The sequence below is a fragment of the Pteropus vampyrus genome, unplaced genomic scaffold (genome assembly GCF_000151845.1).
Source record: "Pteropus vampyrus isolate Shadow unplaced genomic scaffold, Pvam_2.0 Scaffold155, whole genome shotgun sequence".
Classification (NCBI taxonomy): Eukaryota; Metazoa; Chordata; class Mammalia; order Chiroptera; family Pteropodidae; genus Pteropus; species Pteropus vampyrus.
In genome coordinates, this window is record NW_011888936.1 from 3,501,401 (window position 1) to 3,519,113 (window position 17,713).

Here is a 17,713-nt window from a genome sequence, read left to right on the forward strand (position 1 = left end):
CATGGTCATTTATAAATCATTGTTTCTTTTTTGCTTTTAAAACTGGAAGGATTTAGTAATATTTTTTATTAGTTACTATAAGGAAATAACTAGTAGGTTCCTGGGATGAGGTCGATTTGGAAAGCTGTCATCCCAGGCATATAGCACAGTTCTAAACAGTGTGACTTCACATAGATCTAGATACTAAAATAATCAAAATAAGGTAATCACTGATAATGATATATGTTCTATCTGAATAGTGAAATTTGGTGAAAGAGTTCATTATATGGAACTATCTTCCATGAAATAGCCGTGTCTTGATTTTCTTATTACCTGGAAAATTCTTTTTTTTTTTTTCTTTTTTTAACAAAATTCAAAGTCGGACCCTTGAATTCCTAAAGTAAAGCTTTTGGTTACTTGAGAGACCTTCAGAATTTTATTGGTTCAAACCTGTTGGGAGGATTTACATTCTGTTTTATTTCTTTAACCACTAGAGGGCAAAACAATTCACAAACCACCCCATGAACCTCCAGTTTAATTAATTATGAACAATAAATTAAAGGTAATAACTGTCAATAATTATCTATTATGAGTGCATCTATTGAAGCAGTGTATTATCCTGAAGAGAGAACTTGGCAATCCCATTTGGTTCAATCGCATAGGAGGAAACAGCAAGTGGTCAATGGCAAGGCACTGGGTATTGAGCATTTAGTGCCGTGGGAATATACAATACAAATAAATAATTCAGAATTTACTGTTTCTTTTCAAAGAGACTTATAAAAAGTCATCTTTGGAAAAGAAAGTAGACAAGTAATTTTGTTAAAATAAGCCTATGGTTTTCACTATTAAAATAAAGAAATTAGCATTTATTTGAAATCAGTTTTGTTTTTTCTCTAAGACTATAGCCAATGTACATTTGATTAGAAAAAAGTTTCTGTTAATATATGATAGTAACAATATACTCAACAAGTTAATGGTCTGCCATCTTAACAATATTAATAATTATAAAAATGGAATGAATACGTGGAAATTAGAAATTGAGGCTAAAAATTTTTCTTGAACTCTTTCTTACCTTATTTTATATTTGGACTAAATACTATGTTAAATTAAAATGTTGTTCTTTAATCTGTAGTAAGAAATCAAATAGTAAACTTGGAATGATTACTCCTATGACTAACTCTACCAGAAGGATTTTCTCATACTGATTCTGTCACATTCAAGTCCACAATGTTTATCAATCAAAAAAATATTTCCAAGAAAAACATTTGAATGCTTCCCATATGCTGATTGCTTGCCTTATATATATATTGTAAAAGTTAAAACAATTATCATAGTGAAAATATACTTAACATACATTTATGAAGAACATATATTTATTATTTATTGATTACATATTGTATACAAATATTTAAATTGTCCTGTAGGAAAAAAATGGATCATAATCAACTTTTTGGATCATAATCTACTTTTTAATATAATATCACATTATTGTTAGTAGTAGCATATTATTATTAGCAGTGAGATTTCATATTCTACCAGATTCCTGAAGAACAAAAATAAAACCTTCTTCAAATGTATTAGTATATATAAATTTCCTATAAGAAAATTAATATCTCTGAGTAAATTATAATAGCTTCATCTAAAATATTTCTGCTTATATCTGTTAACAATGATTAAGAATATTTAGCTTGTCATATACAATAATATTTATAATATTTTTTTAAAATTTCAGGAAAGAATTATTAAAAATTTAGATGGCGTAACATTGTTTTATAAAACATTTATAGGGGAATACTCCATTTGCTACTCAAAATTGGTGCTTTGTAAAGAGAGAGGAGGATACTTATAAAGGTTTGCACTATTCTAACTACTCTGCACTGTTCTGATTCAAGGGCAGAGACTAAGCCACAACATTCATTTAATTAGGCTTCCTTTATCAGTGAATTCAAATATTTACTAAAATTAGTTTCCCATTAAATCTGTCTCTACATATGACAATTAAAGACATTCTTATAATGTAATATAGTTCAAGGCTAAATAATATTTGACCTCCTTGGATATTTTACTGGGATTTATTTTAGGTAAAGGTGGTGTTTTTGGAACTTTCTCCAGCAGGAAAAAAATATAAGCAAGATAGAACTTTTATAAGTTTAAACATTGCAAAACTTTTAGAAAAAATAATGTACACTCTTTTCTAGCCATAGTTCAAAAGAGGCTAAAGAAGGAGAAGAAGGCAAAGAGAAAATTGCAGGAAGCACTTGAATTCGAGACAAAACGACGTGAGCAAGCAGAACAAACACTAAAACAGGCAGCTTCAACAGATAGTCTCAGGGTCTTAAATGGTAAGAGAGTGTATCTTTATGCATGGCTAACTAACTTTCATTTTGAATACTCAAATGCAATTTAGACATGTGTTTCTGGTTTTGTATATTTCTCTGTCTTGTCATTCATTAAAACGTGCTTGTAGCTGACAGCATGGTGCAAAGAATAATCACGTATATTGAGGGAAATGTATTCTACCGTTTCTTACTTAACTTCAGTATCTGAGACTTGACATTGCTTCTCTGTCTAAACAAATCTATCTGTACCGAATCAAAGTAAAATATTCATCTGAGAACTTCCTAAACCCCAACCTATTTTATGAACGATTTCTCATTATCTTTTCAAATTTTTTGATAATCCTTATGGTTATAGTCTTTGTTCAACCTTTAAAAGGTGACAGAGACTTATGTGAGTTTAATTCAGCACCAGAGTAACAGGTTACTCTTTCTTAAAGGACAACAGGAATCAAATGAAATATGTGTCACTCTTACCTTTCTGTGCTTTTAGACTCTCTGACCCCAGAGATAGAAGCTGACCGCAGTGGCGGCAGAACAGATGCTGAAAGGACAATACAAGGTAGGAATTTGCAAAAGGCTATAAATCTAGATCTTGCTATATGAGTTTTCCTCAGCTTTAGCCTGCTATTCAAGCATGTAGCCTACCATCTGGGCCACATCAAAACAAGTTCAAACAAGGTCAAGTTCATCTTGCTTGTTTATATGAGTGAATTCATTTTGTGCTGATAGATTTTCTTTAAATTAACAGGTCATTTCTGTTTATACAATGCAATTAAAAAGGAATAATTAATTTTAAACAATGTATGATTTAATCTTGGACACACTAAATGTGTTTTATTGAATGCTTGAAGCTCAGTCTGCAGAAAAGGTTTATAAGTTCTATTCTATAGAAATAAAATCATGGGCTAATCAAGTAGGTAGTCTTAAAAATTTGAAAATTTCCTGTTTTGTGACTACTGCAAAATACCTGCAAAATAGACTAGTTGAATGTTAACAATAAATAAGATTGTTTAGTTTACGTGGATTTTCCAAAAGTTCGGTATGCCATTATACAAATTATAAAAGCACAAATCTGCTTAACAAAATTATAAATAGAATATTGAAAGGAGTTCTGTTGTACACTCAGAAGAGAAAGACCACACTATGAAAAAAGGACAAAATCAGAAGGTGGCATTTATAGTCTATCATCTATTCTAAACAATAAACTCAATAGAACATCATGAATACCAAACAGTAAAAAGAGCATTTGTTTTCTGTTTTAAATGAAGATGATTCTTCAAAAGGAAGCCTAAAATGATTAACTACTATAATCCTCACAATTGCTTTTTTTGCATTTTAAGCTCAATCATTTTGGGGGTGCTGTTTGACATAAATTGTGTTACTTAATCAGCTCCAAATGTCATTCTAGTTTAGTGTAAAGGAAGTATATTTTTGTAAAGTATCATATATGCAATAAGTAAATATCAGAAACTTGAAACATTCCTAGAGAATATTTTTGTCTATTTTTGTTTTACCTGAGACTACAATAATTAATTGTCTTACTCCTAAGCTTGAACCATATGTTTTTACAAGACATCTTTAGAAATATACAAGATTAATGCAACTGTAGATAGAGAAAAGATTTCATTTTTTTAGATTCTTATGGATTTCAGCAAAATTATATATCTTTTGTGTATATAATATTATTAAAATCGTAAGATTTCTGTTGCATCTCTTAAAAATTGCATACAGATGTTAACAAATTATTAATATCAAAGCCAGTCCTATTTATCAAGGCTGATGATCTCAATAAGGCCAATGGAAATATCGGCCCTGGTTTGTGTGATCAAGGGCTCCTCATGTACTAATTTAGCTAATGTCCAAAGTGGTCTAAGCAAGCACATGAATCTCCAGGCAGATGTGATAAATAAGGTGGTCATAACTCAATCTAAGAAAAAATTATAGACAATATATTCCTACAGACAAATGGTAGATTTGTCATTAATAGTAGTAAGAAGCATTTAGGCAATGATTAAACATTTTTGCCTAATTGAAATAATCTATATTTCATGATTTTGCTATCAGAAATATTTTGGTCATCAATGAGCAATAGCATTTACATGTGAATTTTTAAAATTCACATATATTCAAATATACACTTTAATATGGATAAGTCTTACTATACGAGATTGAAATATTTTCAATTCTCAATTTCTGTTGTGATTCTCTTACTCTGAAGAAAATTTTTAATCATAAATTGCCTTCTTTTTGCTATCCAGACAGCTACCAGCTGAGTAATAAAGAAAACCCACTCAAACAACTATAAAGGAACAAAACATTTGAACGATGATTATACATAGTAACTTAAAGCCAGATTAAAATGATTATTAGATTATTTTTTGCTTTGGTTTATTATAATATGAGATCTTTATTCATTTCATTCATTTATTCTGCCTGTCAATTAAAAAGATGTGTTCCTCAAGTCTAATGTGAATAATCAGTTATATTCTGCTTTTTATATAGTTATGTTTGGATTTAATGGTTTTGTTATGTTGTTCAATGTAATACAGTTAGTTTTCAATAGAACACTAAATAATATTCATGATTTTAATTAGATAATATGATTTTTTTTCTCAAATGCCATTTTAAAAAGCACTGTAAGTGAATCTGTGTTTCTGTGTATTAATGGCTAAAAATTTATTTCATCAGCAGTTGAAATACCCAAGACTTTTAAAATACCAGAGCAAGGAGATCATCTTTTGCTACTGTAACTCCACTAAATAAGCTTGTTTAACCCTTTGAAGCTGGGTTTTTTTTTTTTTTGAGAAACTAAATTTATACATTTGGAAGATAACAGAACAAAATTAACTGTGAACAAAAGAAATAAAAGGAAAAACACTGTCTTTAGTTAAATTCTGTGTCTAAGCACAAGAATGAGAAAGGCAACGAAGAAAGAACCAGAACTCATTATTAACTTGTGAAATGGCCTATGTCGGGCATTTTGGGAGCCATGAGCACCTGCTGCTTCACAGTTCAAGAATGACACAAACACAGCCTCTTGCTGCTCCCTTCACTCTCTCTCTCTATGTCCGCAAGCCCAGGTGTTATCATAGTCTTTATATTCTTTCTTATTTTCAATCCAACCATAACTGAAATTATTCTCTATCCCAAAATAAACTCAACTCAATTAGGACAGACAAAGGAAACCCACATTTCTGTATGCTTGTCATGTATTTATTTATTTTTAACATTTTGGCAGTAAATAAATGGAGTGCTTGGCCTGAAATTTAGTCACCTAGCAGACTCAGGCACTTAAATACTGCTTAAGTGCCAAGTAATAACCTCCTATAAGCAACTCAGGTTAGACTAAATGTTGCCTCATTGTCATTTAGTACCACCATTTGTATAAAACTATAGAGGAGGGGAAGCGAAAACCAAAAAGCAGTTTAGAAAATATTCCTGAGCAAAGAGGCCCTGAATAGATTACATATCTTGAAAGTAGGGTAAATCAACTCATACTATACAGGGATAAATTCTTCATTGTTGATACTTCTAATATCTAATTCAAAATTCATGAGTTTGGAGGAGATATTATGAATGTAAAATAAACATTCAAAATTTAAAAACAAATAGTAAATTGTTTCAGGAGCTGAACTGTATGGTGATTAACTCTCTCATATCTTGAGCCTCATAGATTTATATATTATGATTTGTGTTAGGATTTGAAAAATTGATCTTACTGTTAAGCTTTTTGTAAAATCTTTTGAATATATAGAGTAGTCAGAGATCACATATATACTCATTGAGCAGTTTTTTGGACCAGTCCATAAATATCTTCCAAAACCCCTTCTGTACCCACATACACACAAAAGCACTTCCACATAATGTATGCAGCTAGGACTTGGCATTCTTTAGCTAAGTCCTAGTCTTTTTATTCTCTCTCCCTAAGAAACAGCATCCACCTAAATGGATTAGCATATACATTGACAACTTTTAAAAATATCTATTCAGCCCATTCAGATATCTTTAAGAGCTCCGCAAAATATCCAGCTTTGATTTGGCTGTCACACAGGGAAGTCAAGGTAGGTGCACAAAACCAAAAGGATACTCCACCCCGCCCCTGCAAAACTGTCACCTTCCAGTGTGCCCTCCCTTGGGTGCCCTCATTTGTCCAATCCAGTATCCTCCTTAATATATACTGAGGGAAGTGTGGAGCTTGACATTTTCCTTCCTTATCCTTTACACCTAATCTCATCTTCCTCCTCATTCTCTGCACTTCTAACATGCCGGCTTTTCTTTTCCCCCCTGAAAGCCTCACATCTGCCTCCCCACACCTGGGACATTTTCCCCTCTTCCATGCCTTTACTTACCCAACCTTTAAGTCTCATCTTCGGGATTACTGCTTCCATCCATGCTTCCTAGACTCCACACCTGCCCTAGCAGGACCTCCCTGCCTCCTGGGTCTAGTTAAGCCTCTTAGAGGTTCTTACCACACATTTCACTTCTCCACAATAGCTCGATGTGCATTTATAAGTTCTTCTTCAAGGCTTCTTTCTCTCTGCACTGTAGCTGGGCAGAGTATGAACCATGCCTATTTTGTTTACTATTGTCCCCCTAGTGTCTGGCAGGATGTTGGACATCTCATGGTGACCGACTGCTACCTGTTCCTGAAGGAAAGTATCAACCATTGGTGAATTAGGGTCTGTGTAGGAGGATCTTGTGGCTGCTGGAGATCCTTATTGTTCTGACATTTCTCAGAGTTTGGTTGTAGAAATTGATGGGTAAATATAAAGGATAATATGAATCTGTCTAGGAAAATCAGATTTACAGATTCAAGCAGAATAAATTTTTATTTCTGATAGCTGAATTAACAGTATGTATTTATTCTTCTTATATGCTGATGTAACTTCCTTCTTGCACATTTGACCTAAGATTTGGATTTAGTGAATATTCCCTTACATCCAATTTTCCATTTTAAATGTATATTAAATTTAACATACTATAGTCATATTTCTTAAATAACAGTTTCCTCTTTGGTTTAATATACACTGATCTCGTGCTTCTTTCTGATTTGTTTCATATAATTTCAAATGATTAAGTCATCCATATATATTGTTCAGGTGATCAATATATAGAGACATGAACTATAACATGGGAAAAATCATAGATTAGTGCTATTTTATAAACTGCCAAAAAGTTTGCACAGGTCACTTCTTAAATAGTACCTTTTGTTTTTTCTAAGTAAAAACCTGTCCTCATAAACCAAAAAGTAATTGTTAAATTCAATGAAAATGTGGCCCACAGTTCCTCTGACATCTTAAAATGTCTGCAAGTTATGCTTGTAAAATCTTGACTTCACTTGAAAGTACATTTCTTTTATTTACACCGAATGGCTATAATCAAAACTATTTGGCTTTTTTTTTTTTTTGACTGATCTCAGATCATAGAAAACCAAACATCCTTCCAAATTAAAGGATGAAAGACATGCCTTTACATTAGCAATCTTTTTTCTAATTTAAAAATATCTTCTTTCTGCTTCCTAGATATTTGAAGATACAAGTTAAATTTAAAAGTTATTCATTTATTCAACAAATATTTATTGAACACTGATGATATGCCAGGGACACTTATATGATGTCACTGCCTTAACATTGAGAAAGGACTTCAAAGATTAAATTTCTTTATCTTGCAAAAGAAGAACCCAAGGCTTACTGAATGTACCTGACCTCTTAAAGGATTACACCATGAGTTAATGGGAGTTGGGAATTAACTTGGTTCAGTTGCTTTTCAGATCCCCTTATATTTTCCTGATTGTTTTTAGATTAGAGTTCTTAAAATATATTACTGTTTTAAAATATGTGGTTATTTTTACAGTAACCTTCCCTTATCAGCAGGGGTACATTTCAAGACTTGTAGTGAATGCCTGAAACCAAGGATAGTACTGAACCCTATATACACTGTTTTTTTCCTATATATACCTACTACTGATAAAGTTTAATTTAAAATTAGGCACAGTAAGAGATTAACAACAATAACTAATAAAATAGAACAATTAAAACTTAACCAGTTGATAACCAATAGTGTTACTAAGTGACTAATGGACGAGTGGCAGATATAGTGTGATTATATTGTATAACGAGATGATTCACTTACGAGTAGGACTAGCAGGAAGGTGGATGATTTTATCAGGCTACTCAGAATGGTGCACAATTTAAAATTTATGAATTGTTTATTTATGGAATTTTCCATTTAATTTTTTCGGACTGCTGTTGATCATGAGTAACTGAAATTGCAGAAAGCAAACCCATGGAAGAGAGTGGGGTACCTCTGTATTGTTTGTTTAGTAACTCACAGCTCCAAAGCATTATCATGCATGTCATCCTCATGAGTGGAACTTAAATGTTTTCTCAAGCTTTTTTCTAAAAATTAAATCAAATGTTCTAGTATTCAATGAATTTCTTAGCAATATATTGTCTTTTATTTAGACTTAATGATATTGCATAATAAGCGGAAGTACTCACTTATTAAAATAGTAAGGTGGATTAGGAGTTGATATTTATTGAGCCTTTCTTGTGTATTCTAATTTAAAGGTGAGATAACTAAATCTCAGAGTAGCTGATTAACATTCTCACATTTGCACTATGAGTTAGTGGGGTGGCTGACATTTGATCCAGATTGATGACCCCCAAATCTTTGTTCTTTCCTCCATGCCTTGATGTCTAGACTTAATGTCTCTCTCCTACGATAACTACTTGCAGCCCCATCATTTATTTTGGATAGTTAGCACATTACCTATTAATAACTTTAAATGTTCAAAACAATCTACTGCTTGCTGCTATGGAATGACATACAATTGGAAAAAATATGTTTCCTTTCCAGCTTTTTACCTCTGAATCAGCCATTATGCCTATACCATGTTTATAGAAACTTCTAGGCACACTAGGGAAAATCTCAGTCTAAGAAAATAAAGTGATGTTAAAAGAAAGTAAGAGATTAGTTATATTTAGATAAAAGACTTACCTATATTCGTTAGCAGCAATAAACTTATGATAAACTTAAAATCAGACAAAACTCCAATTTTGATTTAATTTAAGACATTTGGAGAGCCTCTTCATTTCTTTTGTAGTATGTGTTTGAACAGAATTGCTAAATGATATCTCAAGTCTTTTACACTATAATGGTCTTAAATTGAACCTTACTTAAACTTAGCACTTTTAAGATCTTTATGAAAGTACTGTATAAATTTGATTTCATGCAATTGTCTTATGCATATTTCTACTTTTAATCTAACCAGCTCAGTAGAATCTAGCAATTAAAAACTTCTAGGTCTGGATTCAAATCTTTGCTCCACTTTTCCCCCCCTTTAGTAATAGCTTAACCTCAGAGTGCTGTTATGAAGATTAAATAAAACAGTCTGTGTAAAGCACTTAGCACATGCTAGGCAATACCGGGCACCTAGTTAAGTTTTAGCTGTTAATATTAAATTGTATTATTTTGTGTTAATATATTTATTTTTTTTCAGAAAATTAGTCTTTATAATATAATATTCACTTCCATAGTAAAGTATTTGCAGAAATTTATAAGAATTTTTTTTCGTTACCTGAACTTAATTTTCCATATTTAAAAATTGCTTATTGCTTAAAAGAGGGAGACTTTTCAATGAAAGCCTCCCCCTTTACATGGATTATTTTTATTTAATCTTTATAACACACTCTGAGGTTAAGCAATTACTAAAGTGAGGAATAAAGTGGGGGGACAATTTGCTTAAAACTGATTTCTGGGCTGCCTGCAGTGCACATTTACTATCATTTATTTACTTACAAATATGTAATCACCATAGGGATTACCTCAAACTGTTTTTCTTGATTTTAAAAAATAAATATTAGAATTATATTGTCATGAACAAAACAATAATAAATTTACTTCTAGTCTCCTTGGCCCTGATTTCTAGTGTTTGGCAGCATTTCAATACAGCTAATCAATTTAAGACAGCATTGATTAAGTTGAACAAAAAACGATATTGATTGCAGGCAGTAACCAATAAACAGACTATTGTTCCATAGTTACCACAGGTCATTGTTAACTACTCATTTAACTAGACAGTCAGAGTTATTATTATTAAATATATAGTCTCAGACGTACTCATATATTGTATAAATATTTAGAAAATGTTTTCTTATAACTTCAGTATAAGCATTTTCATTCTTTGGAGAAATATGTTAAAAAGTAAATCTTGTTTTCTCGAATATAGGTAGATATGCTTAAACTCCAAGCAAGAAGAAGGCGTCTTATAGGGTTTGTTGGAAATGGCTTCTTAGATAATTTAAACTAATTTTACACGAAAGTAAACATGGTGGGCAGTTAAGTATGAAGTTGTTCAAAATAGCAATAAAATGTAATTTATAATTTTACTTATATAAATTTGTTTCAATGTATTATTTCATTAGAACAAATTTCCTAAACTCCTGGTTCTTATAGGAAAAAAATAGCATGGTTGTCATAATTACATGTTCATGGTGAGTTGTGACATATCATGAGGCTTTATGATGTGATTTTATTTCTTATGCCATTGCCTAAATATCATGCAGAGTAAAATATGGCAAAATGATTAAGCTTAGTTTGCAATATATATGACATCATTTTTCCTAGTTAAAGTAATATAATAGGTGGTACAAGAGTTTAGGAGAGATAGGGAATATCAGGAATAATGAGTTAGATTTGGAGTGCAAAGAAGGTAAATAGACATTTGTAAAAATATATTGCTTTTTTAAGTATTGAAAGAGAGCAGTTATTAACACAAAATATAATAATGTTTTGTTAGAATAGATAAAATTGAAAAGTGAATTAAATCAGCTTATTTATAAACATGTTTTTGTCTGAATATTCTCTGAAGACCATAATCAAAGAATAGAGATAACTGGAAATTGGGAAAGATATTAGCAGGGGGCCCTTCAGATCAATGCTAGATCCATTTTGATTTAAAATCCTAATTAATAATATGGAAGAGTGTTTAAAGAAAGTATATCAATAAAATTCACAAATGATCCTAATTTAGAAGGTGAAACATACATCTGAGTGGACAGTGTAAATATGCAAAAGAAACAGATATTTTAGAAATTTCAGGATGAATGAAATGAGATTATCTTTGTACAAAAGAAAATTTGATTTGAAGATCTGTTTTTAGTAAACATTAAAAAGCTCAATAAATATCAATGATAATATATGTCCAATTACAACTTGTCATAGTACTATACTGATAGTAACTGGCTGCAGGACTGAGAAAAGTATCAGAGAATATAGAAGAATAACCTATCATTTTACTTGTACATATATTTTTATTGATGATACTTTTTATTATTATGACTAGGCAGTTTAGTAAGTTGGTTTTTCATTATGGTCAATACAGTAATTTCTTATTTTTAGGCAGTATAGTATTATCTTTAGACTTAAGAATAATTTATTTAAAATATGATTTTGTTTTTAGTCTTTTCAAACCTTTATTATTAAGGGAAAATTTTGATGGCCATTATATCTAATTAATTTTCTTACTAAAGATTGTAAGTAGAAAATGTGTATAATGTCTACCAAAGCTGAAAACGGTTACTATTTAAGTATATTAGTCATTCATAGTCACAAAACCTGCTGTTTCTTTTCATATACACCCTTGAACAGTAAAATACTCTGGCCAGCTAAGAGAAACTTTAAGAAATATTCAGTTACTTCATTAAGATGGAGCATAAATACATTTTTTTGAGAAATACTATTTATACTTTGAGTTACAAAATGTATTAAAAACATTTAAATTACAGAAAAATAACTTTTATTTTTAAAGTTTATTCACTAAATTACAGGATTTGTATGAACCAAATAAAAAATAGGTACATAGCACATGGTGGTGGAAGGTATGTCATCAATTTTGATAGCATGTACATGTTTAGACATTTGTGATATATAACACTCTTTGCTATAAATTTCCTTTAGAAAAAAATAAAACATCATCGTTTAGACTATAAATGTAAAAATGCTTATGGTGCATTATTCCACTCCCTATGGTTAAGGACAGAATGCAGACATGCCACAATAATGTTTTTTATTTCTACTGTTTGAACCATATTAATGAGAACATCATTTTGGAGAACTAATTATTTCTATTTGTCTTGTGTCACACTTTCTAATTCCTCTATATTAGCACAGCCAAAGCAAATTAATTGCTTTTCCAGCAGTTGAACCTTGTCCAAGAATGAGCTCACATTCCCTTCCAGTTTCCCTGTTTCTGGGAGTGCATTGTGTCAGAAATTTCTCTTGATACTAAACATAGTCTAGAGAATATCTTTACAGATTTCTGTGCACTCGCTTGATGAAATTTATAAGTTTAAGTGACCCGCCAGGAAAGATAAAGTTCTTAGCTGCAAGATTATACATCAAAACAGTTAAAGTGAAATTAAAATTAAATGAATGAATCTCACTGAAGCAAAAAAAGCAGTAATTAATGGTTCCCTTAATTGTCTTCATAAAATATTTGCATGGGTCTAATTTGCATAATTTGCATGTATTAATTAATCTTTCAAAGGAATTTTGTGCTGAGAGAAGCCAAAAAATCTCTTTGTTTTATTTAACATCTAATGAAATATTTATCTTCTTTAATGAACTTCTCATCTTCATTAAAATAAAAATTGTACAAGTTTGTATGTTTTAAATGTTTTCATAATTGAAGCATTCGAAAAATCTCTTTAGACTTACAACAGCTGAAAACAAACACATTATTTAGCATTCAGTATCATTTTAACAACAGCAACATTTTTAAAAAGTCTAATTTTGCTTTCTCAAGTGGCAAAGCATTTGGTAAATGAATAAATGAATTAACTACTTAGTTTTAAAAGTATGACTTTCCAAAGCCTAATCATTTCTTTCAATGGTAGTGTTATTTTTATGGCTGAAATAGTGGGTGACTAGAGGGTATATATGAGAAAAATCAGTATGTTTAATTGTTTGGGAAATGGTTCATTGGTTACAAATATTTTAGCTGGTTGAAAGAAATTCCTCCATTAAAATCCATTTGCTATTATTAACAACTGCTAGATTGATTGACAATATTTCCTGGCAGAAGCTATGCACTTCCAACTTTATTCTCAATCTGACTCCTAGAGATTTGCAGCAGGGGTTTCTCTTCTCACAAACTACGAGATCACAGTAAAAACCTAGAGACGTGCCTCGGAAGGGATGAAATCCAAAATTTCATTAAGTACCAAGTAGTATGAATTCAAGAGAACTGAGGAAGAGTGTGAGGAGAGAGCCTGGAAGTCAAAAAGATATAAGGGGAAAGAAATTGGTGGCCTATTCATTTTGATGTAGTGAAGAAGAACATCAAAAATATATATACATATATTTCTTCTATAAAGAAGAAAGAAAAATCAACTAACATTTCAAAAGCAATTTATAATTTGCTCAGCCTTTTCGCATACATTATTTTTGTTGATCTTCAGGGCATACCTATTTTGTACTATTTCAGGAAACTGAGGCACCTAGAGGTAAAGCAAATTGCTTGGAATCAAACTGAACTCGGGACCTCTGAGTCCATTGAAGTCCATATGCCTCACTCCTATACGACATCAGTCTTTTATCTCGTGATAATTTATGAAGTGGCTGTAAATGGCTAAATGTTAAACAAGATAATGAGAGTGGCATGAATTTATAAGGATTAAGATTCAAAATGCAAATATATAGTTCTTTCCATGTAAAGTTTAGTAATGTGATAAAAGTCAATTAAATTGACTTTGATTTCTTGTAGGATTCATCTTTAGGAAAGTTAAATGACATTTCCATTAGGCAGCAGTTATTTCTTAACTCTGCAACCACTCTCATAATTTGCAATTTCTCAGGAAGTTTTCTCTAATATAAAAAGAAAAATAAATTCATCATGTTACGAAGATGATTATTAATCAGTTATAAAATAAATGCCAATGCTGATTTTTCTCTACCATTAACATTGATAATTTGTTTAAATAGTTGATTTCTAAAGGATTGAAGTTAATATTAAGATGACAGAGTCCTAGGAGAGCACTGGCAGAGTGAGAGCCATGGTCTAATGTTAACACTCACTACGGTCATCAGTGTTGTGGCCCCTGTAACTCACTTTAACCGCTAAGACCTGCTCTGTTACTGATATGTTTATCCTGTGAAAATGGCAAAGACGTCTAATTACTTATGAGTGTACACACACACACACACACACACACACACACACGGTGTATCCATGGGTCCATCATGGATGAGTGGATTCTGGAATCAGACTACTTGGGTTCAAATCTCCATGCTACTGTTTATTAACTGTATAACACTGATAGCGTAAACCAAACTTACAAAATGATCATAATATCCATGTTACAGAATTGGTATGTTGATTAGGTGAACTGAGATATATGAAGAACTTAGAATCTTGTCTGGTAGAAGCTAAGTGATAAAAAGAATTTGCTATTTTTACAGTTATGCACAAATTTAATGTAATGGTGCTTACAATAGTATTCATTTATGGTAAAAATTAAATATAATTTGAATGAAAAAAATTTTCTTAAGCCAATGAATATTTTTCCTGTTTTGACATATTTTTTCTTTTAGCATGTTCTAAGGTGAAAAATAAAAATTATATTCACCAGATTTTCCAAAGCATTTAAAAAATTAATGACAGTATGGATTGCAATATTTATGTCAGTTTAAACAACATGGCTTAAGGAAATTTATTTGCAGCCACACATTCTGTATGATTATTTATCATTTTTCCAAATTAAATAAAAGATAAACAAATTATTTTTGACTCATTTAATATGGAAGCATTAGAGCTTCTTAATTTTTTAAATTATATTTTGGCAAATTTCTCTTAATACGATTGGTATTTTCATATAGTGTGGAGTAACTGCAGACTCTTTTAATTCATATATAATCATACTCCAGAGATAGTAAATCTCCAAACATAGTTCCACTTAAGCTTACTAATTACACCTATAAAACAATGAATGATGGATACAAATTATTGGATCCGACTCTCATTCTTTATTTATTTCTCCCTGGGAGAAAGAGCACTGAATGAAAGATTTTAGACTATAAATTATTCCCATACATAATCAGATGTGCTGTGTTTAACTTTGATTCCATACTATGGTTTTACATTTACTTATGAAATTCCTATTCTAACAAATTAAGAACTAATATGATATTTATAATAAAATGACATTTACTTGTATTAAAAATTTCAATGTCTTTATTTTTTCTAAATGGCTTTTACTGGTTACTGTAATTTTAGATCTATCTTGTTCCAAGTTAAAGTCTTTTGACTGGTTTTTATTAATTTCTCCAGCAAAGTCTTATGAAATGTCACAGTCTAAGCCTTATCCCTGGTTAAAAAGAAATCTTACAAATGAGAAAAGAAGATTAGATGTAAGACGAGGATGGAAAATACATTCATCTTCTAAACCTGGGTTCTAGCCAACTGTTGCCCAATGGGACCATAAGCTTAGTACTATTATATTTGTTTTCTGAGAGAACTCAGAAATACACATTTTTATGTAAAGTTATAGATTAGAAAAAAATACTGTGGAAGCCTGAACGAGATAAATATTTACTTATCTTCTGTAAGACAGAAAAAGTTCTTGTGATCCAAAAAAACTCATGGCATATCAGACATGAACATATAAACCAAATTAAAAATAGCAATTAAGTCAAAAGTAAAGAGAACAGAACTCCTTGCTTTTTAGAATAAATGTAACTTCCCCTAACTGCTTTGAATTCAAACTTACTTTTGAGATAATGTTTTGAGGCTCACATCTTTTTTAAAATTTATGCAATTCAGATTAATGCCATTGTGTTAGGCATTTAAGTGATATGATTATTGCATAGGATTAAAAATGCTTTTTTTTTTTAATTTTGTAAATTCGACTTCTTAAATCATTAGAATGAGAACCGTTTAAAGACATTATAGAATGTACTTTAAAGGGTTGTTGAATTATATAATATAGCCAATAGACTTTTATTTCCCTAAGAATTCAGAACCAATCTTGGTTAATATATCCAAGTGTCAGTGAATGAAAAGAGTGAAGTAAATGTGTTAGATAAAAGGAAAAATGTTAATAGCATGGCCTTCTATAGGCCTTAGTTAATAGCATATGGGTATGGTCTATCTTTTTTGGAATATATTTCTTACTATTCTTATGTTTCCTGGGTGAGATCTCATTGAGATGTGTCATGTAATTGCACTAACTTTCCAAGAGTTATCAGCAGCAGAATTAAAATATGGCTATAAAAATCTATTTCTCCATTTATATTATTTCATTATTTATAGATATTTTATTGTATTCCTACAATGAGGTTTTAAAATGCAGACAAAATTCAACTGGTGACTTACTGCTCCATGTTAAAACTACCAATATAGGAAATGAGAAGAGGTGGCCCCATTTCTCTGAACTGATTTGGGTTCAAACTGGGCAGAAACCTCCTCACTTGCTCTCAAAAAGTTACCATTGTCAAGTCCAAATTCAGGGCATGGGATTGTTCACCAACAAACCATGGCTAACACTCCAACAGATCATCCATCAGAAGAAAGTGTAAAGACATAGAATACGGGCTATGGTGTTAACAATAGAGCAAACCTCATTTCAATTAGAACTGGGAATAGCATTTAGCTTAGTCTTCACATTCTCTCGTCTCATGATTTCACATCCACAACAAAAGTCTCAACTGACTAAATTCAAAAATACTGATAGCTTTTATCTACACAGTAGAAATGTTATGAAAATTAATGCTTGAAGGGTTATAAATAAATATACAAAAATTAAGTGGACATTTTTAGGAGATTTATATACTTAAGTTCCAGTATAGCTAATTTTTTTGTAGTCACATAAAAGTCAATTTCCTAAATTAATGTTTAAATATTTAGTTGGTAGTTAATTCCCCACTTTGTACACAAATGCAGTTTTTGATTGCCTTGTCTTGAATAGTATTTCAATATGATTTCTTTTCCTTTGTGAGAAAGTTAGAACATAGGCATCTATTAAATCCCAACAATCCACATAGAAAGACTGTGAATTATCACAACTCAGTAGGCTTCATTGCATGTTATTTTTACAAAACAAAGAGAATATATAAACCTTCCTAATTATTTTCTTAATATTACAGATTTATAGTCAACAAAGAAGTGAAATTTTATATCATAATTCCAAAGCTATATGGGCTTTTATATTTTAACACTTGGAGTGGTGCTTTAACATGAAATATTAGGAAACAGGTATACATGCGATTTTAGCAATATTTAATGTAATCAATGACAGTAGAATTTTGAGACTTGAAAATAATGACTTTTTTTTTTTTTACTTTTGGCAGTATTTATGATTTCTGAATAAAATGAGTTACCAATGTGACAAACGTAC

At 30.8% G+C, this 17,713-nt stretch overlaps 1 protein-coding gene across 1 annotated transcript in view; it reads left to right on the plus strand.

Annotated features, from left to right (window-relative positions):
- Positions 1-17,713, plus strand: part of DACH1 (dachshund family transcription factor 1) — a 392,519-nt gene that overhangs the window by 358,208 nt on the left and 16,598 nt on the right. The window contains exons 9-10 of the mRNA XM_011369789.1: positions 2,178-2,321; positions 2,809-2,877. Coding sequence (XP_011368091.1) covers positions 2,178-2,321; positions 2,809-2,877 — 213 coding nt within the window. The remainder of the gene's footprint in view (positions 1-2,177; positions 2,322-2,808; positions 2,878-17,713) is intronic.